Source organism: Haliotis rufescens, unplaced genomic scaffold, assembly GCF_023055435.1.
Source record: "Haliotis rufescens isolate VD_foot unplaced genomic scaffold, xgHalRufe1.0.p SCAF_12, whole genome shotgun sequence".
In the NCBI taxonomy this organism is placed as follows: domain Eukaryota; kingdom Metazoa; phylum Mollusca; class Gastropoda; order Lepetellida; family Haliotidae; genus Haliotis; species Haliotis rufescens.
Window position 1 is genome coordinate 38843242 of NW_025963802.1, and position 27232 is coordinate 38870473.

The 27232-nt window shown below is 41.5% G+C and overlaps 3 protein-coding genes across 3 annotated transcripts in view; all 3 read left to right on the top strand.

The window, feature by feature from the left end:
• The first annotated feature begins 325 nt into the window (after positions 1–325).
• Positions 326–15286, top strand: LOC124150956 (protein PIF-like). Its single transcript, XM_046523169.2, has 8 exons — positions 326–540; positions 5959–6153; positions 7877–8080; positions 10035–10181; positions 12182–12576; positions 13291–13384; positions 13728–13816; positions 14985–15286. Exons 1-8 carry the CDS (start codon positions 453–455, stop codon positions 15027–15029), a joined length of 1257 nt encoding a protein of 418 aa, XP_046379125.1. The 5' UTR covers positions 326–452; the 3' UTR covers positions 15030–15286.
• A 4398-nt stretch (positions 15287–19684) lies between these two features.
• Positions 19685–21705, top strand: LOC125378292 (extensin-2-like). Its single transcript, XM_048393758.1, has 3 exons — positions 19685–20950; positions 21084–21369; positions 21665–21705. The coding sequence occupies exons 1-3, from the start codon at positions 19685–19687 to the stop codon at positions 21703–21705; spliced, it is 1593 nt and encodes a 530-aa protein (XP_048249715.1).
• Positions 21706–26000: 4295 nt separating this feature from the next.
• The window catches only part of LOC124150955 (ankyrin repeat domain-containing protein 55-like), a 34976-nt gene continuing 33744 nt past the window's right edge, over positions 26001–27232 (top strand). Inside the window, exon 1 of the mRNA XM_046523168.2 lies at positions 26001–26280. Coding sequence (XP_046379124.2) covers positions 26238–26280 — 43 coding nt within the window. The 5' untranslated portion in view covers positions 26001–26237. The remainder of the gene's footprint in view (positions 26281–27232) is intronic.

Genomic DNA, 27232 nt, shown 5'->3' on the forward strand with positions numbered 1-27232 from the left:
TTATTGTACAAATATCTCCCCCTCGGTATGACATATATCATTCATAAGAAAGGCTTAATACGGTATTTTGTTCACGTGTAAAAATCACAGCAGTACTAAGACGGCGATTAAAATAGTGACATTCGTCAATCTTAAAAGCAACAAAAAAGGTGCAAATCTTTTCCACGTATCTCTCGCACATGCGCAAAGCTTATGGATCCAGCGCGCGGAAAGATATGACCTTGCCCTTGCACTTTTATTCAGCCGTTAATCCCTAGTTCCTTTGTTTTAATCCCGGGCTGAAACCATATTTGCTTTATGCCGCCTTTGTATAAAATGAAGATCTTGTGAGAAAAATATAAAGGAAGAAACAAGCGTTTGGAGCAGTAATGTCCCTCTAAAGGTTGTGACAATTATAGGTAGAATAACATTAGTCGACGTGTGATAATTTGGTTGTTACCAATTTGGAATATATGATGTTTACTGTTATCCTGTTGTTTCTTCACGTTGGACTCGGCCAATCACAACATGCATCCAATACGTTTGCCATCGACCTTCAAGGTAGGTACCATTTGACTGCACTCCCTTTCACTCCCATTCAAGTGGTAAATTATACACAATGTGTATCTTCTCGTTATCTACTTTTTAAAAGAGGTATGCCATGACCGATTAACTATAGTAATTATGAAAGAATCGTTTGGTGCTTAACTTCTTCTATAACTGGATACACGTAGACACGGGTCTTCCTATTGATGTCACTTTCGTTATGTTCACACAATTGAGAATCTTTTTCAAATGCCGACAGACCCGTGAAGATCCGGGGTAGAATAGGTCTTCAGCAACCCAGGCTTGCCGTAAAAGGCGATTATGCTTGTCGTAAAAGCGACTAACGGGATCGGGTGGTCAGACTCGCTGACTTGGTTGATACATGTCATTGATCCCAATTGCTCGGATCGATGCTCATGAGATCAATCACTGGATTGTCTGGTCCAGACTTGATTATTTACAGACCTCTGTCATATAGCTGGAATATTGCTGAGTGCGGCGTTAAACAACAAACAAACAATCAAATGCCGATGTTACACAACCACCTTTGAAATCACTCTCCGGGGAGATGAAAACAGAGTATTATATTGCCACATGCTTTTATATGGCGCAAGGTATTGTCTGTTTGTCGTTGTTAAACGACGCAATTTTCCAGCCATAAGACGGCGGCATGTAAATAATCGAGTCGTGAACAGACAATCCAGTGATTGATATTATCAGCAACGATTCCAGTTGTCGGAGTCAATGGATGATAGCTATCAACCAAGTCATCGAGACTGACCACCAGAACCATTTCGTCGTCTGTTACGACCATCATAGGTTCCTGGAGACCAATTCTAACCCGGAATCCCCACGGGGATCTGATTATCAGTATTGTTATTTTACACAAAAATATATGTGACATTATCTCGAACACATTTACGGAATGAATATCACAAGTATTGGATGAACTAAATTTATGAGTGAGTGAATATAGTTTAACGCCGCTTTTAGCAATATTCCAGCAATATCACGGCGGGGGACACAAGAACTTAATTTATAACTTTAAAGATTATTAACTGCCGGTAAAAGAATGTATAGGCACACGTTTGATGGTCGATAAAACTAAAACAAACAAAAAATGGTTATTCGACGGAATCCCTTTTTGAAATACAGGCACACATTCTTCACCCAGAAAAAGGTACAAGGTGCGATTTGCCAACGCGTGTTGTACTGGTGTAATTTAAGAAGATACTCTGCACAAATGTTTCACTTCGAACTGTGAATACAAATAAACGTCAGGATCCAGATGCTTGCATTCAATTACTAAACTGTCGGCAAAGGAAGGTATACCAAGAAATGGTTATGGGGTGTTAATGTATTTTATACTGGTTTCATTGTTGTGTTTGGTCTTTAAGATTGCATTTTTTGCGACTGTATTCAGCCTTGTGTATATTTTTGTCTTCTTCTGTAATAGGCATTTAGAAGTTGGTGTACTAATTAAGTAAGGATAAGAATTTATGGATGAACAACTTCTTTATTACAATAAAGAGCGACGTTTCGGTGTAGGTTATAACGGTGTTAGAACCTACACCGAAACGTCGCTCTTAATTGTAACAAAGAAGTTGTTCATCCATAAATTCTTATCCTTACTTGTGTATATTCATGCCAGGCGGTTTAGACTGAACCATGTTTAATATCCGTGGTTTACATGAACATGTCAAGTAAACATGGTCTTGCTGAATATCCTTTAATCAATCTGCTATGCTGACGTAAACGATACATTACATCCATGTTGCTATATATATGTATATAATCAGTATCGATTATCTGTCGGAACAGGTTCTATTGTTCATAAATAGCGGTGGAAATTATATGAAATGGACCCCTGAAAATCAGTGATGGCGCCAGGTGTTCGCGAAAAGGGTGAAACAAGATTAACACAAATAGAAAATTAACAGTTATCTTTATGAATGATAGTCAGAATATATTTTCCATGACCAAACAAAAAACACCCAATGATATTACTGACGAAATACTGAGAAGGTTAATATAGCAAAAGAGTAACAGTATTATTTAAAAAAAAGCTCGAAAAAGTTCGTCTCGTGAAGAATCCGGGTTATAATTGATCTTCAGCAACCCATGCTTGTCGTAAGAGGCGACTGACTGGATCGGGTGGTCAGGCTCGCTGAATTGGTTGATGCATGTCATCGTATCCCAATTGCGTGAATCGATGCTCATGATGTCAACCGCTGGATTGTGTGATCCAGATTCGATTATTTACAGACCGCCGTCATATTGCCTAGTGCGGCGGTAAACAACAAATGATAATAATAATAATAATAATAATAATAATAATAATAGAAAACGTTTTTCCGAAAAGAGACCAATTTAACAGTTTGAATATTTGAATTGGTAACAATGGTGTATAAGGGCGGGTTGTTACAGTAGCCTGTAATTCAAGCCAAATGTTAAAACTGAACTAGTCTGACAGCGATTCGCTTACGAACACACACGCGCTGTATGCCCATGTCTGTAATTGCCGAAGATAAGGAAAAATAGTGGAGAAGCAATGTTCACACATAGTTAGGGCGTCAAAATAGCGTTCACCTTTTCCAAGTAGAGGCTGACATCGTTTAGAACGCTTTGTATACATTAAATGTGTAGATGCCCTTTACGCCCATTGGAATTTGTTTTGTCGAATAGTGGTGACTTGTTATCCTCCTTTTTCGACGTTCCATATTTACATTTATAAGACCGTGAATGAGAGAATGGTAATTTGTTCACGCAAAATCAACGTATTTTTTCTTTTGTCTCTTTAATTAACCTATATCACGCGCCCATTCAGATTTCGTCAAAACTAGACCATAGAAACCATTAGTGTAAGTTTCAATCAATGGTTGTGGTTACAAACACTCTTCGTGGGGGGGGGGGGGGGGGGGGGGGGGGGGCACGGGTTGCCCAGTCGTCTAAGGCGCCGCGATTCGCTGTGCAGAGTTGCGTCCCTTTGGCACGCCAGAAACCTATGATTGTAGCTTCGAATCCCGGTTCGCCCCGATTATGTTTCTAGGTTTGTCAGCACCATACCCGTGCTCGTGGGTTTCAGAGAAGTGGTAAACGTCTGAGACCTGCATCACTTGGGGCTTTCCTCCCACATTAAGCTGACACGCCGTGATATAACTAGAATACTGTTAAAAGCGGCGTAAAACCCAACTCACTCACTCACTCACTCACTTTGTCAGGGGACAGTTGCAAAAAGAGTGAGTGAGTATGGTTTAACGCCGCTTTTAGTAATATTCCAGCAATATCACAGCGGGGACACCAGAAATGGGCTTCACACAATGTACCCATGTCGGGAATCGAACCCGGGTCATCAGCGTGACGGACCCGTGAAGATTCCGGGGTAGAATAGGTCTTCAGCAACCCATGCTTACCGTAAAAGGTGACTATGCTTGTCGTAAAAGGCGACTAACGGGATCGGGTGGTCAGGCTCGCTGACTTGGTTGATGCATGTCATCGATCCCAATTGCGTGGATCGATGCTCATGATATTAATCACTTGATGGTCTGGTCCAGTCTTGATTATTTACGGACCGCCGTCATAAAGGTGGAATATTGCTGAGTGCGGCGTTAAACAACAAACCAACTAACCAACCAATCTTCAGCGTGATGAGCGAACGCTTTAACCACTAGGCTACCCGACCACCCCAGTTGCAAAAAGAGATCTCTCCTCTACGACTCCCATACTTTAACATTGTCTTACGACAGTGTGAGCGCTAAGAACGCTTTTGGGAACGGGGTCCTGGAGTGAGAACATCCCCTGCCTGCACAATGCGATCGTATCGCAACTGCCACTTTTCTAACGCCTACATTTTAACACTGGCTGAGAATAGCTGCAGCTCAGATTGATCCCGGTTCGCCCCGATTATGTTTCTAGGTTTGTCAGCACCATACCCGTGCTCGTGGGTTTCAGCGAAGTGGTAAACGTCTCAGACCTGCATCACTTCGGGCTTTCCTCCCACATTAAACTGACACGCCGTGATATAACTGGAATACTGTTAAAACGGCGTTAAACCCAACTCACTTTCATTTGGATAGTTAGAATAAATAATACAGTTACACTAAACACCGATCAGCAACCAAGTTAAGAGGAATGCTACGTTACGTAGTTCTGAAAGAGGAAATACAGATCCCTGCACCTTATTCCGCCAAACGCCTCACGTCGCTGAAGTACGATGCAGTTTCAGCCAGGTCTAAAAAAGAAGTGTGACCACCAGGTCTCGATAAAGGTAAAACGAACGAGGAAGCATTGCCACATTCCTGCATTTTCAGAATCCTTAGTCGTGATCTGTTCATGCTAACACAAGTTAACATTTAAAAAACATATTTCACTGACAGTGTTATGAAGGAAGATCTTAAAATCTTAAGGTGAGGGATAACCCAAAGTTACCAGCGATTCCAACACATTTAAATGCAATTTCCTATGCATTGGTAATAAATCCCTTGGACAAGCTTAATCCTGACAAAAACGGATAGCGAAACTTAACCAGGGTATTTCGGATCGTAAACATTTTCAATAGGATCTACCACCTCCGTGGCGAAGTGGATATAGTCCGGAGTTGAAGGGCGGTGGATGGATCTTATGGCCGCGTCATTCCAAAAGACGTTAAAAGATGGTACTTGTTGTTACCCTGCCTGGCGCCAGCTTGGTATTAAGGGGATAAAATGAAGCCTGGTCTTCTTGGAGTCAGTAAAATGTGTTTTAGAAGGCAATACATAGAGCAGGGTAGCACAAAAGAACTGACGTAAGTTTTGACTAGTAAAAGCAGCAGGAATGTTCGTCGCAATGTCAGTGGAATAATCATGAACGCTAAGTTAAACCGCATTTTACCTCCAATCAAATCTTGGGCCGTCTACCTCAAAACCTCCCCCCCCCCAAAAAAAACAACCAACAACCCCCAAACAAACCAACAAACCAACAAAACAAACAAACCAATTTGCAAATTATTTACTGAAGAAACAACAAACGAGATCATGAATACTTTTAGGGGCATTTTTGATATCTTCTCCGACAGACCGCTCCCTCTGAAGCTATGCTTAGAGATGAGAAACCCACAAAAAAGTAACACTATGGATCTCCATATATTATCAGGCCAAAAATTGTCTGATGTATTGCCCTATTTGGACTTCCAGCATATGATCCTGTGTTTTTCAGGTGTACAATTGATTTGCCTTTGCATGTGTTTGTGACGGGTGCCACCGCTGAGCAGGATAAGCTCACCTTTTGGCGAACACTTGGTATCATCACTATTTGATAGTGATTCATAAACACGTGCTTATGATATAGTCGGAATCGTACTATCAACTGCTTTATGCAGAGTTTTCTATTGGATATGGAAACGGTTTGTCGCTTTATTTACACTGACCAACAAAAATGCTTTTTTCTAAATTACAGAAATGTGTGAGGAGTGTGACACGTCCACAGGTTCTGGGTACGTGAATCACCCCAAGTACTGCCATCTGTTCATCCATTGCTCAAGGGGTGCTAACGACAACCTTAGAGGGGAAGTGAAGGAATGCACAAGAGGGCTTCTGTGGTCTCAGACAGTCAAACAATGTGTTTGGCCGAACGAGTCAGACTGTCCTACAAGTAAGTGGTTGATAACATATAAGACCTTCGTGTGTTAACAATCTTTTGTTTGTTTATTTGTTGTTTAACGCCGCGCTCAGCATTATGCCAGCTATTTGACGGCGGTCTGTAAATAATCGAGTCTGAACCAGACAATCCAGTGATTAACATCATCAGCATCGATACGATGACATGCATCAACCATGTTAGCGAGCCTGACCACCCGATCCCTTTAGTCGCCTCTTACGACAAGCATAGTCGCCTTTTACGGCAAACTACTTAGTTCGTATTCGACAGGGCACCGAATTCGAAGTGCATTTCCGGAAATATTTGCAGGACGTGAGTGAAGCTTGGGATGTTCTCAAACCACAAAACTTAACTATGTTTTGCATGCAGAGTTCACGATCTCCGCTTTTCTTTGATGAATGCAAGGAGGACGATGTTCCGCATTGTATACGTGTATAACCTATACACAGACATTAGGTAAATGTAAAGGTAGCTGTCACCTTTGCTTAAGCATTCACTACTCAAACCTTGTATGTCGACCTATACATGAGCATCGATCCACGCAATTGGGATCGACGACATGCATCAACCAAGTCAGCGTTACATGCCTCCTGTGAAAGGTTTGAAATTCCCACAAGTGTTTGTCCTTCAAACAAGCCATGTATTACTTTTAAAATCTTGTTCCTGTGAAATAAGGCCAGATTTTACAAAGTCATATAGTTTTATTCATTAATTGCTTTTCAATTTTCTTTTGGATTATTGTTACCATGTTAACAATAAGTTAAGTTTTAGGTCTTCAAATCCTGGTTGTGTTAAATAGGGTCAGAACTTAATCAGGTGATTTATTGCTTTGTTAAAATCCTATGTATTAGTCCTTAAATCCTGTTTCGGTTTAACAAGGTAACTGTTTTAAAGAAGTCATAATCTTTTAGCAAAATCATGTTTTCGTTCAATAAGGCCACTATTGTAAGAAAGCCATAGACATGTTCACAAGTTGCTTGTCAATTTGTATTTGCTTAATTGCATATGTTAAACGTGTAGCGCTATCGTCGTTGTGTACTCATTCATGACTTACGTTTCATGTTTACCTGTATTTATGTTTGTTACTATGAGCCTTTCGTAAATGTAAACCCAATTCCAAATCGGGTAATAAAGTATTATCTTAACTTAACTCTTGCCTTATCTTAAATGTTCCATTCTCAAGAACAGTTTATCATCCATGTCATTACGAATAGATGTTATGTTTCTGTGAACTGTTTCTGACTGTTTTAAAATAATGGTGTTTTTAATGTAATTTGAACCTTCGTAATCAGCACCCCGTTTTTACAGAAACAATGGCTGTTTGAAATTTCAGTTACGGCTCTTTATTTTAACGTGTACAGCAATGTCCAGATTTACGGGGTTCTATTCTACGCAATGTGAACTAAGCTTAGTGTTGAGCAATAGTATTGTCACACCCTCGACAGCCGTAATCCTAGAATTTGTGAGTTATCTGTCCAAACCGATAACATCTTAACATATGTAAAGAAGAACACCTTTAGTTCGGTCCCCGTTAATACGGAAACCCTCTTTTCCGGACTATTCTTGTCGGAACGTCTATATACACACAGAAAAAAAAATATTACTCTATCAAATTGATTTGTTAACCCATACACTTGTTTCTCCTTACGATTATACTGGGACAATACAGTCTGGATAAACGACGTTTCCTGTACTACATTTACATTTCGTCCTTCAGATCCCTGTTACAACAAATCCCTGTCTTTCCGCGACTTACGGAACTGCAATGGATTTTTCACCTGCCCCAAAGCCGTCCGTTTGCTGTACAACTGTTGCCCAACAGATGAACGATTTGACGAATCTCAAGGAATGTGTGTACCAAGCCCTGGTTGTAACGACCCGTGCCTGCCAGGATCCTCAAATTCTTCCTCCGAACCACCAGGTAGGTCCACAACGCCAATCACTGTAATTACATTCCACTGGAGGTTGTCTCTTTTGTTCCTCGTCTTGTCGTCAACACAGAAATACCTCAATGACGAATTTCCTGGAAGCACGTGTCTCTGCTATGGCGCCGTCCCCTCATCAAACTCTCGTGTGCCTAGGGAGCGTGTTGCACTCACATATTATTTGCAGTAGAAGAAGCTGTTAAATCATCGTGAGCTGACGTCAATAGGACACCCTCATGTTTGGTATTTAAAGACTAGAACATGTCCTGATAAATTTACACTGTTGTAAACGATGCCCAGGACGACAACGCTCTCATCACTCATCAAAAATGCATTTTATCAAGTTATTGAAATAAAGCGACAAAACCCTTACCATATCTAATAGAAATCTCTGTATAAAGCAGTGTCGATTGTACGAATATTTTAACCCGTTGTTGTGTGTTTTCAAAATATACAACGATGTTGAATATATAACTGGACAAGTACTAGGATCTTGGGTAAAAAGTTTATGCGATAGAGCATATTCTCAAAATAGTAGCTCGTTATGTTGTTCCCATTTTGCCTCTACATCTATGTAAACAAGGGGATGATAATACATATTGATGTGTACACATCAAGTGTCCAGATTGCTGGATCAATCTAAATATTTGATATACACGTACGTCCTTCGCCATAATTCATGCTACATATACATGTATATACATCAACGTTCTGCTATAATAAAATCATTACATAAATGTAGTTTCCACTTATCGTTGAAATGCAGGCTTGTATGTTGCAATACAATGATTCTTCGCTCTGCAGATCAGATTCAGACATGTATTTTTTAATCCAACGTTTATGTACTGCAGAATGTAAACGGTTCCCTTATTCTGTAGATGAAATTCAGCCATGTATTTTGTAATCCAACGTTTATGTACTGCAGAATGTAAACGGTTCCCTTATTCTGTAGATGAAATTCAGACATGTATTTTGTAATCCAACGTTTATGTACTGCAGAATGTAAACGGTTCCCTTATTCTGTAGATGAAATTCAGACATGTATTTTGTAATCCAACTTTTATGTACTGCAGAATGTAAACGGTTCCCAAACCTCGTAGATGAGATTCAGACATGTATTTTTTAATCTAAATTTTATGTACTGCAGAATGTAAACGGTTCCCTTATTCTGTAGATGAGGTTCAGACATGTATTTTGTAATCCAACTTTAATGTACTGCAAATGTAAAAGGTTCCCTTATTCCGTAGATAAGACACATACATATATGTTGTCATCCAACGTTAATGTACTGCCGAATGTAACGGTTCCCTTATTCCGTAGACAAGACACATACATATATGTTGTAATCCAATGTGTATGTACTGCAAATGTAAACGGTTCCCCCACTCAGTAGATGAGATTCAGACAGGTATTTTTTAATCTAACTTTTATGTACTGCAAAATGTAAACGGTTCCCTTATTCTGTAGATGAAATTCAGACAAGTATTTTGTAATGCAGTTTTTATGTACTGCAGAATGTAACGGTTCCCTTATTCCGTAGATAAGACACATACATATATGTTGTAATCCAACGTTTATGTACTGCAGAATGTAACGGTTGCCTTACTCCATAGATAAGACACATACATATATGTTGTAATCCAACGTTTATGTACTGCAGAATGTAACGGTTGCCTTACTCCGTAGATAAGACACATACATATATGTTGTAATCCAATGTGTATGTACTGCAAATGTAAACGGTTGCCTTACTCCATAGATAAGACACATACATATATGTTGTAATCCAACGTTAATGTACTGCCGAATGTAACGGTTCCCTTATTCCGTAGACAAGACACATACATATATGTTGTAATCCATCGTTTATGTACTGCAAATGTAAACGGTTCCCTTATTCCGTAGATAAAACACATACATATATGTTGTAATTCTACGTTTGTCTTGCAGAATGTAAACGGTTCGTTCACCCTGAAGGTAAAAACAAGTACATCTGGGAGACTGGCGGTACTAACTCCACCTTCAACTGTGCCCAGGGCACCGCCTTCTCCGTCGACTCCTGCAGCTGCACGGACTCTGTAGACCTGACGAGAATGGGTAATGTACACACGTCATTTATGGGACCCGTGAAGATCCAGGGTAGAATAAGTCTTCAGCAACCCATGCTTGTCGCAAAAGGCGACTGTACTCGTCGTAAGAGGCGATCAACGGGATCGGGTGGTCGCGTTCGCTGACTTGGTTGATGCATGTCCTCGTATCCCAGTTGCGTGAATCGATGCTCATGATGTCAAACACTGGATTGTCTGGTCCAGATTATTTACAGACCGCCATCATATAGATGGAATGTTGCTAAATGCGGCGTTAAAGAACAAACAAACAAACATATTTTTTATCATTCAACCTGTCCATTTCGTCTTTTGTAGTGGATTCCAAAGCTCCATAAGTATACGTACAAAGAGCAGGAGTTAAACAAAAAAAAATAAACAAACATCTTCTAGAATTCTGACAGGTTACATATTCTGCCCATTACACGTATCTATTATCGGTTTTCGTTTTGTACTTCATTTCAAACAATCGTCATTAACTACAAAATGGGACCAACTTCCTAATATTTGAAATAATTCGACTGCTGGTTCGTTCACTTCTGTCAGGGCAAGTTGACCATCACGTAAATGATCAGGACCCGTGAAGATCGGGTTAGAATTGACCAGCAACCCAATGGCATGCTGGTTGCAAGAGGTGACTAACGGCATTGGGTGGTAACTCGATTGATCCACGTCACCGTATATCCCATTTGCGTAGATCGATGTTCATGATGTTAATCTCTGGATTGTCTGGTCCAGACTCGAATGTTTGCGGCTGTTTTATAGCTGAAATATTGCTGAGTGCAGCGTTTAACAACTATTAAGAAAACCTAAAAGAACCTTTTTATTCTTGTTCATTGAGAAGTTTTAGTCACCTCCATTATCAAAATAACCACGGATATGTACCAAGACAGTAGAAACCTATATTTATAACAAACTGAAATCTTTATTTTAACAATTGTAGAATTTTTTTTGTATACTTCGTATAATGCAGTCAAGATTTTCTCCTGTGATGACCACCATCTTTGCACGAGCACATGGCAACATTCAATTTCTACAACGATTCCTAGGTGTAGGTTTAGAATGTCTCGCTTCTATGTGTAACCTGTTTACACAAGACAGGTTTACGAGTTCGTATCTCCTGGAGGTCTTGTTTGTTTTATTTAACACACATGAACATGAACATGAACATACAAATTCAATCTTGATATTCGTTAAATTGTCCTATAAAGGTCACTGGATTACATACACATGTGACGTTCTTGAACATAATAGGTACAAGTACGTTAGTAATTTTCTTGAAAGCTGTTGTTTTGTTGTTTCTCAACGTCCACCACAACTAAATGAAAATGTCCTGATTCCATTTAATCTAATTGATGTATCATTTACACAATGCTGTCAAAAACCCATTCGTTTATTTGTGTTTGAGTTAAAGAACTGCCTAATTATGAATTGTTTTAGCAAATTATTGGTTTGTTGTTTAATGTCACACTCAGCTCTGTGACAACCGCCTGTAAATTCACAATCTGACACATATTAACGGTCACGTGAGACGCTGAACTATATGCAATCAGAGGATTTACTTTCTAACCTGCAGAAGATGACGCTAGTTATGAGATGGTAGCCGATGACGTTTTTATTTCTCGTAATCAAGATTGTTCCTGCAAATAATCCAGTTGGATTAACTGCCTTCATTTACACTTGAAGCCATTTGAGTAGATGTAAACGCCCTTACCTTATTGATATTCATTCTCGTAGAATACACCTCAATATTTTCTAAGAACCAACCTTTGACTGAAGATGATTATTTTGGTCCTCAGAAAATGATGAGTATATAAAACAATAGGTGAGCTACAGAGCCTTGATGCTATTGGTGGAGTGTACATTTGGTTTATATTACAAACTTTTCAACTAACGGCTAACACCTTGCAATTTTGAATGTGGGATTAAAACAAATATTTCCGTAAAAAAAGAGAGTTAAATATCAGTCATGTTTTTTTTTTTCTAATACAGCCAAATGCGAGCCGTACATTTACCTCCCCTTTGATGAGAATGTCAAGGACAAACTTGGACGTACTGCTACCGGTGGCATCGATTCTTGGATTCAAAGGTCTGAACCAGCTTCAATAGGTGGTGGATCTGTATATTTCAATGGCCATAGACAGGTGATCGCCTGGGCCCTCAACAACATGGAGTTCAAATCCAACTTCACGTTATACTTCCGCTTTAAGGCGGACTTCAAACAAAGTCAGAAAGGAGAAAAATTTGCTCTGGTTGATAATAGTGACTGCGAGAAGGAGGCAACTTTTGGGATCGCCTTGTTGCGTTCCGGGGTCAAGACAGGGTCAGTTCATGGAGGATTCAGATTAAAGAATGGACAAGCAGTCACCACCAGTTCGAGAGATATCGTAAGTTGATAATTCGATCGATACAATACAACTGAGTGAGTATGGTTTTACACCGATTTTAGCAATAGTGCAGCAATATGACGGCGAGGGTCGCCAGAAATGGGTTTCACAACACAACGACCCATGTGGGGAATCGAACACTTTATCCCATTAGCTACCCCACCGCCCCTCGAGAGATACAGGAGTGTCAACATGCGTTAGTTTAACGGAGCTTTGAACTGTATATATCAGGGTTATATAACGGCGTTCCCAGCTTGTGGAGAGTTTACAATCATGCAGGATTTAGAACTTTACCACTCGAGTGTTCACACAAAGAGATATTTAACCAAGGCGAACCGGGTTTCAAATCTGAAATTCGAAAAAGGATTTCTGGTACACTTAAGTGGCGGACTTGCAGCGCCTTAGACGACTGGAAATCAATATGCATTAAGCATGTGTCATTCTGTTAAGCAACTGTTGAAGCAGATTTTCCGCTTTGGCTGTCAGTGTCCTGAGCCATGTCATGTTTAAATATAGTTTGTGTTATCTCTCGTCAAATGTGCCTATAAGGATATGAGTAAAAGTGAATTGCCTGTCGCTCCAAACAATTAAAGGTGTTAAAGAAATGTTGTCATGTTATCGCTTTAAAATCCACTCAAAATGCAAAGTTCAAAAGAATTACTGAAATTTGTTCATCGACAAACACGCCCCTTTTTTCAACCCTTGTTTGTGCAGCCCCTGAACGTGTGGCACGAGGTAATCCTGCTGAAGAACGGACCCGTCACAGAACTGAGGGTGGACGACGAGGTGTACCCCATTGAGGGAATAGGTAGGGTCAAGCTACTGTTTTACAGAAGTTCTTCTTCCAGGTGACGTCAAAAGAATTATTAATGAATTCAGAATCCTCGTTGGCCGACTAATGCTGGCGCAAAGCAAACGTGAATTACCCAGCCCATTCACATTAGGACATTAAAAGTAGATTGGGTGATTCGACAGTTTTCTAAATATGTTGTCCATGTGTACTATATTTCTATTATTCATTTCTCGTTGCTTGCTCATTGCTGAAACTAGTAATGTACGTATGCATGTATAAGCCATAACTTCATCAATTTTGTTTCGCCAGAACAAATAACATCCAAATGTGAAAACCATAATGTTCTGACATTCCCTAGGTCTGGAGGCTGACATTTCCCGTGTGGACTGTTCCATGACCGTTGGGAAAGGGACAGGTCTGGTCAATTTCATTGGCTACATTGACGAGGTAAGGACATGTACATAGCACAGGAGAGGGATGGGGGATTGGATACTTGGTTGACAGACTTTATTTCTGTAAAGACTTTTTCGGATGATTGACACATAAACATGACATCATATTCACATGATTACATTTAAAAAAAACACCTCAAAAGAGAATGTCAAATGGTCGACCCCTATTCATTGTTGGCCTTGCGCTGCCAGATTCACCATAGTGAAAATACAGATCGTTAATAATCTACTATGACCAACCCAAACCGCCCAAACTGTGCCATTGAATGACACATATAATTTAATTAAATTAAATTAAATATAATGGCGTGTGTACATTTTAGAAACGTTTCAAAATACTTTTATCTGACGATGTATATCAATAGTATCTTTTTATTGTCTATTGCACGTTAAAGTGAACCGTAATAGCATTATTTGCGTCAGTTTACATGTTTTTTTTAAATATTAATATTTGCACGTTTACCCTTCTTGCCTACATTTTTCTGTCTGTGTATGCTTCACGTTCAGATCATATTACAGACAGCCTCCGTGGTCTACTGGTAGGGCGTCCGCCCGGAGAGCAAAAGCCCGGGATTCGATCCCCGGCCGCGTAATACCAAAAAACGTTAAAAGATGGTACTTGTTACTCTGTCTGGCGCTCCTCATTAAGGGGCTAAAACAAGGACTGGTCGGCTGGTATACTGCGTCTAAGTGGGGTATTCATGTTAAACTGCGGCATGGTATCTCAATGGGCTAGCACTATAAAATCGGCATCAGTCCGGACTATTTCAGGCAGACACACACACGCATCCACGTCGCTATATGTGTGCAATAATCTTGGACGCGACGGAAAACACAATTTCTCCTCACCTCAGCTTTGGCCCGTGAAGATTCTGTTTAGAATAGTCTTCAGCAACCCATGCTTGCCGTAAAAGGCGACTATGCTTGTCGTAAGAGGCGACTAAGGGGATCGGGTGGTCAGGCTCGCTAACTTGGTTGATGCATGTCATCGTATCCCAATTGCGTGGATCGATGCTTATGATGTAAATCACTGGATTGTCTGGCCCAGACTCGATTATTTACAGACCGCCGTCATATAGCTGGAATATTGCTGAGTGCGGCGTTAAACGACAAATAAACAATCACCTCAGCTGGTATTACAGCTTCACGTTTACTCTCTGCAGGTGAAGTTCTACAAATGTGTTCCCCCCGAGTACGTCAGCAAGTAACATCGGTTGGTACAGCAGCGAGAGCACCAGATGAGCAGCTCATTAAAGTTCATATTGTTGTTGTTTCATCGAGAGGCTGCTGGTTTGAATGTATAGTATGTCGATGTAGATGAATATATATTCAAGAATGTTCTTTACGTATGTGTTCGAAACATTGTATTATGACTTTTTACATGTATGTATTATTGTTGTAAGGATAATATTACCATTGATGTTGCATGAGATAAGATACACGTTTGAATAAATGCTTAAACTATCCTGTGACTTATCGCCAATTTCAGTTAAAAATTTCATAAAATAAATCCTGAGATGTATCTGCTGAAAGCAGAGTCCATTGTGTGAGTACAAGTAAATCATAAGCATATGCTTATGAATTGTTATACAACATTTTGACGATCCCAATTCACGTGTTCGCGATAAGGTAAGCATATCCTGCCCCACCAGTAGCACACCCGTCACAAACGCATGCAAGGGCAAGTCAACTGTTCACCTGAACAAACATAGGAACATGGGGTTCAAGTCAAAATTGGGAATCGCATCGGACATCAATTTTGTCACTGATGCGTCAGATTTGGAAATGTCCTCCACATGTCTCGATTAAACCTCCTCAACTTCACCGAGGCTTCGAATGTTATAAATCTGTTACCCTTCAAGTCAATTAGAGAATCGCATCGGCCATCAATTTTGTCACTGATGCGTCTGATTTGGAAATGTCTTCCACATGTCTCGATTAAACCTCTTCAACTTCACCGAGGCTTCGAATGTTGTAAATCTGTTATCCTTCAAGTCAATTAGAGACTCGCATCGGACATCAATTTTGTCACTGATGCGTCAGATTTGGAAATGTCTTCCACGTGTCTCGATTAAACCTCTTCAACTTCACCGAGGCTTCGAATGTTGAAACCCTGTTACCCTGTAACACAAGCATTGAAATAAACTGTGACTTTGAATATTTTAACATTTTCACCCTCAAGGTACTCTCACAGGTGGTGCCTCGGGGGATGACCTTGTATATAGGGTGGGTCACATTGTAAGCAATCGCTACCCCCATGACCGTGCCTTGTCCCCTCTCCGCGTGGGCTGCTGAAACTGGCCACCTCACGTGTCAACACTCGGCTCTTTTGAAGCGCAGACTCCTGGCTTATCAAAGCCTCATTGCTTCTTGTCCACATCGCCATTATGTTTGGCGTCAGATTGTACAAATCAGATGTTGTTTGGAGAGGAATTGTAAGATACTTGTTTAAACAATTAAGGTGTTTGGAAAGGAAATTTTTCAAAGGAAACTCTCAGCTTAAGAAACAATTAACCGACATGACACTCTCCGGGTAGTAGAAGTGTAAATGTTTACTTTGGGAGACTCATCACTGTTCACACCCATTTCAGGCATCCTTAAACACGTTGAACTTGATCAAGTTGAGGCGTCTACACATGGCTCTGGATTCGAACAGGGAAATTCCGTTACACAACATTAATGTAATAACCGTCGAAATACACTCTCGTTTTCAATTTATTTTTCCAATTGTGTTTGGTTTAAATAGGATTTTGAGGACAATTCTTTTAACTAGTTAATATTCTACCTCCCATTGTATAATATCCCATTCACCTATTGGGGGAGTAATAATTATGATAAATAATAATAAAACAAATAAATAATAGGCCATTTATATTGCGCACGAGTAGGAATATTTTTTTTCACTTGCATTGTAAACTGAATGGTATATTTTACGTAAACCTACTTACGCCACAAATGATTCTCTTAAAATAGATTTGCATCTCCATCAGACCCAATGATTGCTTGTCCTCGTACCCAAACGGAGTGGGTCGTTGCTCGCAATATCACACACACGCACGCAGGCACGCACGCACGCACGCACGCACGCACGCACGCACGCACACACACACACACATACACACACAAAGAAACCAAAAAAACCAAAAAAAACCAAACAAACAAAAACCAAACAATCACACACACAAAAACACACGCCATTAAACCCTTTCATCAAAACATATTTTTGGAATAAATTTTCATGTTTCGCAAACAGAAAGCGTTCGATTCGGGATATAGTGTGGTTTCCGAAAGTGCATATTGCGGATAAGACTGTTTTGACGCGATCATCCTTGTAATTATTTTTTTATGATTTGAGTTCCATTCAGAACAATCCTCTTTCTCTCCCACGTTGTCATCATAGCTGGGCTCGCTAGCGACACACGGCAAACATGCATTCCTAAGAACGCTACCGACGCTGCTTTTGCAACTCACCAGGTAGGGTGAGGGTACAATATACTGCTCCTCAGGCATAAATATTCCGTATAGTTTCTTCTGCCCATTTTAAACAAACCGATGAGTCACTATACGCGAGCATGCATTGTCTGAAACAGCATGTCACACCACATTCAGTAGCCTCAACTGTTTACACAGGGCTAGATAAAGGTGTCTAGTCACTGCACATGCACTGAACTGAACATTATTTTTTACCACAAATATATACTGTTTGGGTGTTTTTTTTTGTTTAACGCCGCACTTCGCAATATTCAAGCTATATGACGCCGGTCTGTAAATAATCGAGTCTGGACCAGACAATCCAGTGATCATGAGCATCGTTCTAATAAATTAGGATACGATGACATGCATCAACCAAGCCAGCGAGCCTGACCCGATCCCGTTAGTCGCCTCTTACGAATATCATAGTCGCCTTTTACGGCAAGCGTGGGTTGTGATTTGATTGAAAGAGGTAAGTATCGTGATACTTTTAGGGGTAGTTTTATAAAATAGTGTCTTCACGACAAAAATATCCACAAACATATTCATGACCCCTAACATTTTTGCTCAGCATATACAGGATGGTTTTAATAACACAAAACACCTGGTGTTATCAACGATGTTCAGTGATGGACTAATTGGCCCTTTACACCCAATGGAACCTGTTTCGGCGGATAATGGTTTATTCTCCGGAGGGACACGGGTGGCCCAGTCGTCTAAGGCGCCGCGATTCGCTGTGCAGAGTTGCGTCCCTTGGGCACGCCAGAAACCTATGATTTTGGGTTCGAATCCCGGTTCGCCCCAATTATGTTTCTAGGTCTGTCAGCACCATACCCGTGCTCGTGGGTTTCACCGAAGTGGTCAACGTCTGAGACCTGCATCACTTCGGGCTTTCCTCCCACATTAAGCTGACACGCCGTGATATAACTGGAATAATGTTAAAAGCGGCGTTAAACCCAACTCAATCACTCAATTATTCTCTGGCGATGACGTTCCATATTAAGATTTATGAATGAATATATCTTACCGCGCGGTCGTATTGGACAATATTTTACGTTATCATTTCAATTTTTGTAAAAGACAAATACAAGGCTTATGTATATTCCTATAAACTACTTTTCTTTCAGTATTGAAATAAGTTAAGAGCCACGATAGGATAAAAAAAGCTGAGTGTTAAAAATTGTCATTTCTTTCGACATTGGGTATTTAATGTTGGGTCGGTATAATCTTAAAACTCCGTGGGGATTCCGGGTTAGGGGGAATCTAAAGTAAGGGGCGACTAAATGGATCGGGTGGTCAGGCTCGCTGACTTTGATTTGATTTCATCGTGCCCGAATTGCGTTGATTTATGCACGGTATCTCCCTTCCTGGCAGCTTGGGTCCTGGTGACAAATGATATCAATTGCTGTTTTATTTTTGTCCAGACTCTAAAAATTCCATGCCGCTATATTGTAATATTGTAACGTGCGTTGTTTAACAAACCTATATACAGAAAAAACAACACGCAAACTAAACACGTGAAGAAATCATACTCAGTTTCAAAGTATATAGCTGGTTTTTTTGTATATATTGTGTTTTCGGGCAGATATACATGTACGCCTCTTGAATAGATCACGGATCATAATCAGTGTGAATCTTGGATCCTGGTACAAATAAGGGACGCAACTGTGCTATGCGAATTTCCGTTTCATAGACCACAGCGCCGACTCAGTAGCAACACTGTCAATGATATTTTTTCTAAACAATACGCCAAATCATCAAATACTTATCAGTTCAACTGGCGCACATAAACTTATAAACCTCAAGTGACATCTTCCTTAGTATTGTTTTTCTACACAAAGTCCCCGACCCAGTATATATTCTACAGAAAGTCTCCCGACCCATGGATATTCTACACAAAGTCCCCCAACCCTGGGATATTCTACACAAAGTCCCCCGACCCAGGGATATTCTACACAAAGTCCCCCGACCCAGGTATATTCTACACAAAGCCCCCCGACCCTGGGATATTCTACACAAAGCCCCCCGACCCAGGGATATTCTACACAAAGTCCGCCGACCCAGGTATATACTACACAAAGTCCCCCGACCCTGGGATATTCTACACAAAGTCCCCCGACCCAGGTATATAATACAGAAAGTCCCCCGACCCAGGTATATAATACAGAAAGCCCCCCGACCCAGGTATATACTACAGAAAGTCCCCCGACCCAGGTATATTCTACACAAAGTCCCCCGACCCAGGTATATACTACAGAAAGTCCCCCGACCCAGGTATATTCTACACAAAGTCCCCCGACCCTGGGATATTCTACAGAAAGTCCCCCTACCCTGGGATATTCTACAGAACGTCACCCGACCCAGGAATATTCTACACAAAGTCCCCCGACCCATGGATATTCTACAGAAAGTCCCCCGACCCTGGGATATTCTACACAAAGTCCCCCGACCCAGGTATATTCTACACAAAGTCCCCCAACCCAGGTATATACTACAGAAAGTCCCCCGACCCAGAGATATTCTACACAAAGTCCCCGACCCTGGGATATTTTACACAAAGTCCCCCGACCCTGGGATATTTTACACAAAGTCCGCCGACCCAGAGATATTCTACACAAAGTCCCCCGACCCTGGGATATTTTACACAAAGTCCCCCGACCCAGGGATATTCTACACAAAGTCCTCCGGCCCAGGTATATTCTACAGAAAGTCCCCCGACCCAGGTATATTCTACACAAAGTCCCCCGACCCTGGGATATTTTACACAAAGTCCCCCGACCCTGGGATATTCTACACAAAGTCCCCCGACCCAGGTATATTCTACACAAAGTCTCCCAACCCAGGTATATTTTACACAAATTCCCCCGACCCAGGTATATTTTACACAAAGTCCCCCAACCCAGGGATATTCTACACAAAGTCCCCCGACCCAGGTATATACTACACAAAGTCCCCCGACCCAGGTATATACTACAGAAAGTCCCTCAACCCAGGTATATACTACACAAAGTCTCCTGACCCAGGTATATACTACAGAAAGTCCCTCAACCCAGGTATATACTACAGAAAGTCCCCCGACCCATGGATATTCTACACAAAGTCCCCCGACCCAGGGATATTCTACACAAAGTCCCCCGACCCAGGGATATTCTACACAAAGTCTCCTGACCCAGGTATATACTACAGAAAGTCCCCCGACCCAGGTATATACTACAGAAAGTCCCCCGACCCAGGTATATTCTACAGAAAGTCCCCCGACCCAGGTATATTCTACACAAAGTCCTCCGGCCCAGGGATATTCTACACAAAGTCCCCCGACCCAGGTATATTCTACACAAAGTCCCCCGACCCAGGGATATTCTACACAAAGTCCCCCAACCCAGGTATATTCTACAGAAAGTCCCCCGACCCGGGTATATTCTACACAAAGTCCCCCGACCCAGGTATATTCTACACAAAGTCCCTCGACCCGGGGATATTTTACAGAAAGTCCCCCGACCCGGGTATATTCTACAGAAAGTCCCCCGACCCAGGTATATTCTACACAAAGTCCCCCGACCCAGGTATATTCTACACAAAGTCCTCCGGCCCAGGGATATTCTACACAAAGTCCCCCGGCCCGACCCAGGGATATTCTACACAAAGTCCCCCGACCCAGGTATATTCTACACAAAGTCCCCCGACCCGGGGATATTTTACAGAAAGTCCCCCGACCCAGGGATATTCTACACAAAGTCCCCCGACCCAGGTATATTCTACACAAAGTCCCTCAACCCAGGTATATACTACAGAAAGTCCCCCGACCCAGGGACATTCTACACAAAGTCCCCGACCCTGGGATATTCTACACAAAGCCCCCCGACCCATGGATATTCTACAGAAAGTCCCCCGACCCAGGGATATTCTACACAAAGCCCCCCGACCCAGGGATATTCTACACAAAGCCCCCCGACCCAGGGATATTCTATAGAACGTCACCCGACCCAGGAAATGTCTTAACAAAGTTCCCCGACCAAGGGATATTCTACATGAAATCCCCCGACCCAGGGATATTCTGCGCAAAGTCCCCCGACCCAGGTATATTCTATAGAAAGTCTCCCGACCCAGGAATATTCTACAGACAGTCTCCTACAAATACAATCCATATTGCATCTATGACAAGGCTAAATTAAGGAAATGGGCGATATAATGTAAAGTCAAACGACAAATGCTACTTTGGGATCTAATCAGCAACCTTAATCGTCTGTAAAGAAAGCGACGCTTACAACGAGTACGCCAGCAAGAGACATTTTACGTCCGTTTCCGAAAGTTTGTGGTTGGTAACATAAAGTTGTAGAATGAAGAACAATGTTGAGTCAGATTTTTCTTACAGCTTCTACGACAGATGAAACACTGTCCCTCCGGTTTGGTTAAAAATGTAAAGTTTAACACTCCGGGTCTGTGATGCAAGGGTGTTCATGTGTAGGATAATAACACGTCAGAGGTTGTTTTTTATGAAATGTAAATCTGAATCCAAGGGATAAAACCGAGGGGCCAAAAGTTTTATCAGGAGGATGAGGGTTGTTAATCTTATAAAAATCCGAGGGTAAGTTACGAAGGCTGCACGTTCGATCCGCGGGAATATAAAGAAAACAATTGTCATTTGATTTTACATTTCATTACATTGTGTTCACATACAAAATACATTTCTGTCGATAAACATTCATATGTTACAATATAAACGGATTTTGTATTAATAAAATCCCCGTGATATTATATAAAATCCCAGAGATATTATAACATATTATATAGAAGAGTCCCGCGGATATTATTACATCCCTGTTTATTAGATTTATTGTGACTGGAGAACAATAGTATGACGTCACTGTAGGTTTATAAGCTGTCTGTATACTCCACGTGATCTTTCTCTCGTACGCTGACGAGTTCGTTTGAGACCGCTCTGCATTTGTTTCATAACAAGGCATCCCCATGTTTTTTTCTTCTTCTGGTATCTCTTCCACTTAGACGGTTTCTAAGTACAGTAAACTACGTTTATAACGAACACGCTTGTAACGAACTGTTTTTAGGTCACGTCCATTTGCTGTATATATATTGTAAATATGCTTATAACGAACTACGGGTATAACGAACTAAATTTAGTGGTCCCTTTGAGTTCGTTATAACCGTAGTTTACTGTAGGATGAACACTCATCCTCCCGCTTGGTTGAGAATGTACCAATCCCTTACGCAATCGGCCTGCTTCATCACCCCCACACCTCACCCCCAGCCCCCTCGGGTTTACATTCTCAATCAAGCCTGAGGAATTGTGTTTTATCCTTTACATAAAATGAAAACATAACAATGTATAGTCAAATAAAAGGGGAAGGGGAAGAAAACTGCTGATTTCGAGTAGTAGAATCAATCAACTGGTTAATATGCAGGAGTTATACCTTTCATTCGACTCTTGCTTAAAAGTTGTTTGATCACCGTTACAACATTTAAGGCCTCTGTAAGGCTTTCAAGAAGTTGCATAGCACACATGTTGAGGCCATTTTCAAATTTGTAACACAAATGAAGTCCGATGCAATTTTCTGTTTTGACTTTGACCATTTTTTCCAGTGTTTTTTTTTCAAATGAATAATTGACTTGCCTGTGCATGTGTGTGTGACAGGTGACACCGGTCGGGCAGGATACGCTTTCCTTTTGGCGAACACCTGATATCATCACTATTTGATATTCATTCACAAACACATGCTCATTGATGCAGGTTGATGCACATGATGTTAATCTTTAGATTGACCCGATTATTATTACAGCTTGAATATTGTTCAGTGCGGCGTAAAAGAGCAAACGAAACGAAAACAAAATGCATCGGGATTATGGGGCATAGTAACAATAGCTGTTGTATACTACGGGTTGTATAAAAATGTGTTCTAGTACGAATACGTGGAGTCATGTGTCATGTCATGTGTCACACACACACGCAAACACGCATGCACTCACTCACGCACACGCACACCTCCACGCACACACACTCACGCACACGTACACACAAACCCACGCAAACACATGCACGCACGCACCTCATGCACATCGTTCCCACGACAGTGTGCCTCTGTCTGTTCATCGTGGAATTGATTCGTTTGTTTGTTTATTGTTTAAAGCCGCACTCAGCAATATTCCAGCTAAATGACGGCGGTATGTACATAATCGAGTCTTGACCAGACAAACCAGTGATTGACATCATGAGCATCGATCCATGCAATTTGTAAACGATGACATGCATCAACCAAGTCAGATAGCCTAGCGGGATTCGAACCATCAGGGCCTAAAATGTTCATGTTGTTGCCTAAAGGGTCTCTCACACCTAGCCGATTTGTGTCGCCGGAGCTATACCGGAGTACAAATTTGGCGATTTTAGGGGATCGGTACAAGAACGACAGCCCAACGGTATCACAACGCTAAGAACGGTAGTACATCGTCAGGACATCGGCGAAATATTTAGCAACAGCAGGCGACGGTAGAAATTTTTAAACATGCTCAAACATTTCCGCCGTTGCGCTGCCGGAGCGAGCAGTACAACTACAACGGCAGTACAACGGCAATACTCCGGTATGGCTTCGTTAATGTCGGTAGAGCACCGGTACGCCTCGTTATGGATCGGTGGCTCTCCAGTAGCCTCAATTCAATGTGTACCGTCCTTGCACCGATGGGATACCGCAGTACTAACGAATACCACCGAAGTAGTACCGATGTGCCGCCAATGTGATACCGGAGCTCCACCGTCACATCGGCTGCGCAACGGTATCACTCGGCTATAGCTCCGGTTAAAGATGTACATCGGTTTCATAAACAGAATATCTAATCACTGATACAGATGCTATGCCTGATATGATTCCGTGTTGTGTATTGGGTTCCAATGAAGATTGTATGCATGGAAAGTGCTGTACTTAATAATACAATGTTTGCGTGTAAATGTTTCGAATTGAGGCTTCAGACATTTCAGCCTCGTTGAATCGAATCTCAAGGCTCAGTTATTTAAGGCACTGAAACTTAGGTAACTAAGGCACTGCAACAAGAGTTAACAAGAGTTAGCCGAGCGATGACCAACTGCTTCTGAATCCTAGATTGTGATACTTGGTCATTCAGAACCATAACCGTTCTCGTGGACTTAACAAAGTGGCAAATGTCGACACATATTACTCCAGGCATTCCTCCTACATTAACATGACATGGTACACCTCATGATAGAAGTAAATACTTTTGAAAGCGGCATCCACGCCCAACTCGGGGCAGTAGGGTGGGTAAGTAGTTAAAGCCTTGGCTTGTTACGCCAAAGATCTAGGTTCGATTTCCCACACAGGCACAATGTCCATCATTTATAACAACCCCACCCCCGTGATAATGATGGGACATCTCTGATAGCGGCGTAACAAAACACTCATTCACTTTTAAGTTATGTTCCTTCCTTTTGTAAATAGGTTGGAGGCTCTTGAAGACCTAGGTTAAACCTGATCTTCAGCAGCCCGTGTTTGTCGTAAGAGTCGACGAACGGGATCGGGAGGTCAGGCTCGCTGACTTGGTTGAGGCATGTCATCATAGATCGGTGCTCAGAATGCCAACCACTGGGCTGTCTGGTTCAAACTCGATTATTTACAAACCGTCGTCATATAGCTGGAATATTGCTTTGATCGACCTTAAACAACAAACAAACAAACGAATGGGGAGTTCAGAATATGATTCTGTTAACACTTTCTCCTCTGCGTTGGTATATTGATATGGACAAGCTATGTCTTGTAAGGCCAAAGTACAGTAAGCCTTGGTGCCGAGAGTCTATACAAATCATGTTCTTAATCAATACACAATCGACAGCCGATATATAACACACTACCCTGCCAGGTGTTCTGCGATCGATACTATCTTGAAGACAAGTCTTACAACAAACTGTTATCTGCCTCCAACACTGACCTGAACAAGTATTATTTACCGTATTGTACAATGTAAACGTATATATCCGTGTCTGTGTTGCCGTTTCGACCAGCTCGCCAAGGCATGCAGACAGTACAATTGGACATTGCTAGGCTGATATTTATTTTCAATTTCATCGTGGTTATGTCATCACTTACAAAGACTGTTGCGTTCTTAGGTAAAACTGGAATCATTTCCTTGAACATACACGCACATAATTTTATTACCATTCGTACCGGCAGCTCTAGGTAAATATCGATGTAAACAAATATCGAATGATTTCCACATTCATTGAATCAAAGTGGATATAACTTATGGATATCAACTTCTTTATTTACTGTGAAGGCGACGTTTCGGTATAGATCCTTATACCGTTGTCAGGCAAGGCTTTCTTGACAACGTAGAAGGATCTATACTGAAACGTCGCTTTTACAGTGAATAAAGAAGTTGTTATCCATAAATTATCTCTACTTTGTCATCTGTCAACTTCTAAGGAAAGCTTATCAAACAATTCATTCATGGAATGGAGAAGGCGGAATAAGCTTGTGAGTACATTTGATACCTAATTAACCATGGTTGTATACCGTCAACGCCAGAGATTGATCAGTTTCGATTATCTGTTTAGGGCAAAAAAGAGTGAACATTATGTGAATGGATCACTGAAAATCAATGACACCAGGTGTTCGATGTTTGAAGAGGTGATGCTCGCAGGTGGCAAATGGCCTGGGGCCTCTCACGTGAAGCTGACAGTATATGATATACCTGTGATATACTCCCCACTGATGTCTCCAAGCGCGACCCACCTGTTTATTTACGGTAACGGCAGTCTCTGGTGACGGCGTGGCTGCATCACCTGCCAACAGTCTGTAGCCGACGCAGACAGCGACACTTCGTCACAGCTTCACGACCATTCCTGACTGACGAGCCACAGCCATTTTGTACATCCTATAGTGAGGTTCAGTGGTGGATGTGACATGTGGTGACGGGAGGTTAGATGGATGCCCATGGATTTCGGGGAGAGTGATATCAGTCGTCCGTCAGGTGGGTTTATGACCAGATCGATATCCTCATCACACGAGGCGAGTTAAGCAGTGAATGTTACGAGCAGGCGTAATGTAGCGATAATGATAGCTCTTTCTGATGATTAGCTATTTATTACATAGTTATGGTTGAATGACATCAAACTGGAAATAACAATCATTATTGCAATTCTTTAATGTCATCCGACAATTTCTTTACAAGTGAAGGCACTTGACCAGTAAGTCAAGTACGCAATGTAAGATACTTCCAGATCTAGATGACGCGTGAGCTACATTGACCAATGTTCCATCTTTAATTCTTCCATATATGGCTTTGGTTTCTAATTGTGTCATCTTGTCCTGTCGTTTACAAGCCCACGGGTTTGGGGTCGCATGTCAGCTGCCAGTGCACTTTGTCTCAATTTATAATTTCCCGAGTTGCTTACGGCGTTATCTCATTGTTGTGTCAATATTTGACATGTTCCTGGGATATAACGGGAACTAGTGCATTGTAAGGTTTGTCATTCGGTTTTAGCGTTCGTGCGTGACATACAGTGTGTTTAAGGTTTATAATTCATTTAATGACATACAGTGTATGTAAGGTCTATCATTCACTAAGTGACCGCCTCCGTGGTCTCGTGGTAGAGCGTCCGCCCGGAGAGCGGAAGGTCCGGGGTTCGATCCCCGAGCGCGTCACACCAAAAGACGTTAAAAGATTGTAGTTGTTGTTACCCTGTCTGGCGCTCGGCATCAAGGGGCTAAAACAAGGACTGGTCGGCTCGGAGTCAGTATACTGTGTCTGAGTGGGGTATTCATGTTTAACTGCGGCATGGTATCTCAGTGTGCTAGCACTATAAATCGGCATCAGTCTGGACTAGTACAAGCAGCCACACAAACACACACACGTACTTGCACGTCGCTATATAAGTGCAATAATTTTGGACGCGACGTTAAATCCCATTTCACCTCACCTC

Bases quoted from the DNA above. Each gene is read 5' to 3' on its own strand.
- LOC124150956 (XM_046523169.2), top strand. From the start codon at position 453: ATGATGTTTACTGTTATCCTGTTGTTTCTTCACGTTGGACTCGGCCAA. The intron at 6,154-7,876 runs GTAAGTGGTTGA...TTCGTCCTTCAG, and splicing joins CGAGTCAGACTGTCCTACAA to ATCCCTGTTACAACAAATCC. The intron at 10,182-12,181 runs GTAATGTACACA...TTTCTAATACAG, and splicing joins TGTAGACCTGACGAGAATGG to CCAAATGCGAGCCGTACATT.
- LOC125378292 (XM_048393758.1), top strand. From the start codon at position 19,685: ATGGATATTCTACAGAAAGTCCCCCGACCCTGGGATATTCTACACAAA. The intron at 20,951-21,083 runs GTATATTCTACA...TATATACTACAG, and splicing joins CACAAAGTCCCCCGACCCAG to AAAGTCCCCCGACCCAGGGA. The intron at 21,370-21,664 runs GTATATTCTATA...TTTTTCTTACAG, and splicing joins CGCAAAGTCCCCCGACCCAG to CTTCTACGACAGATGAAACA.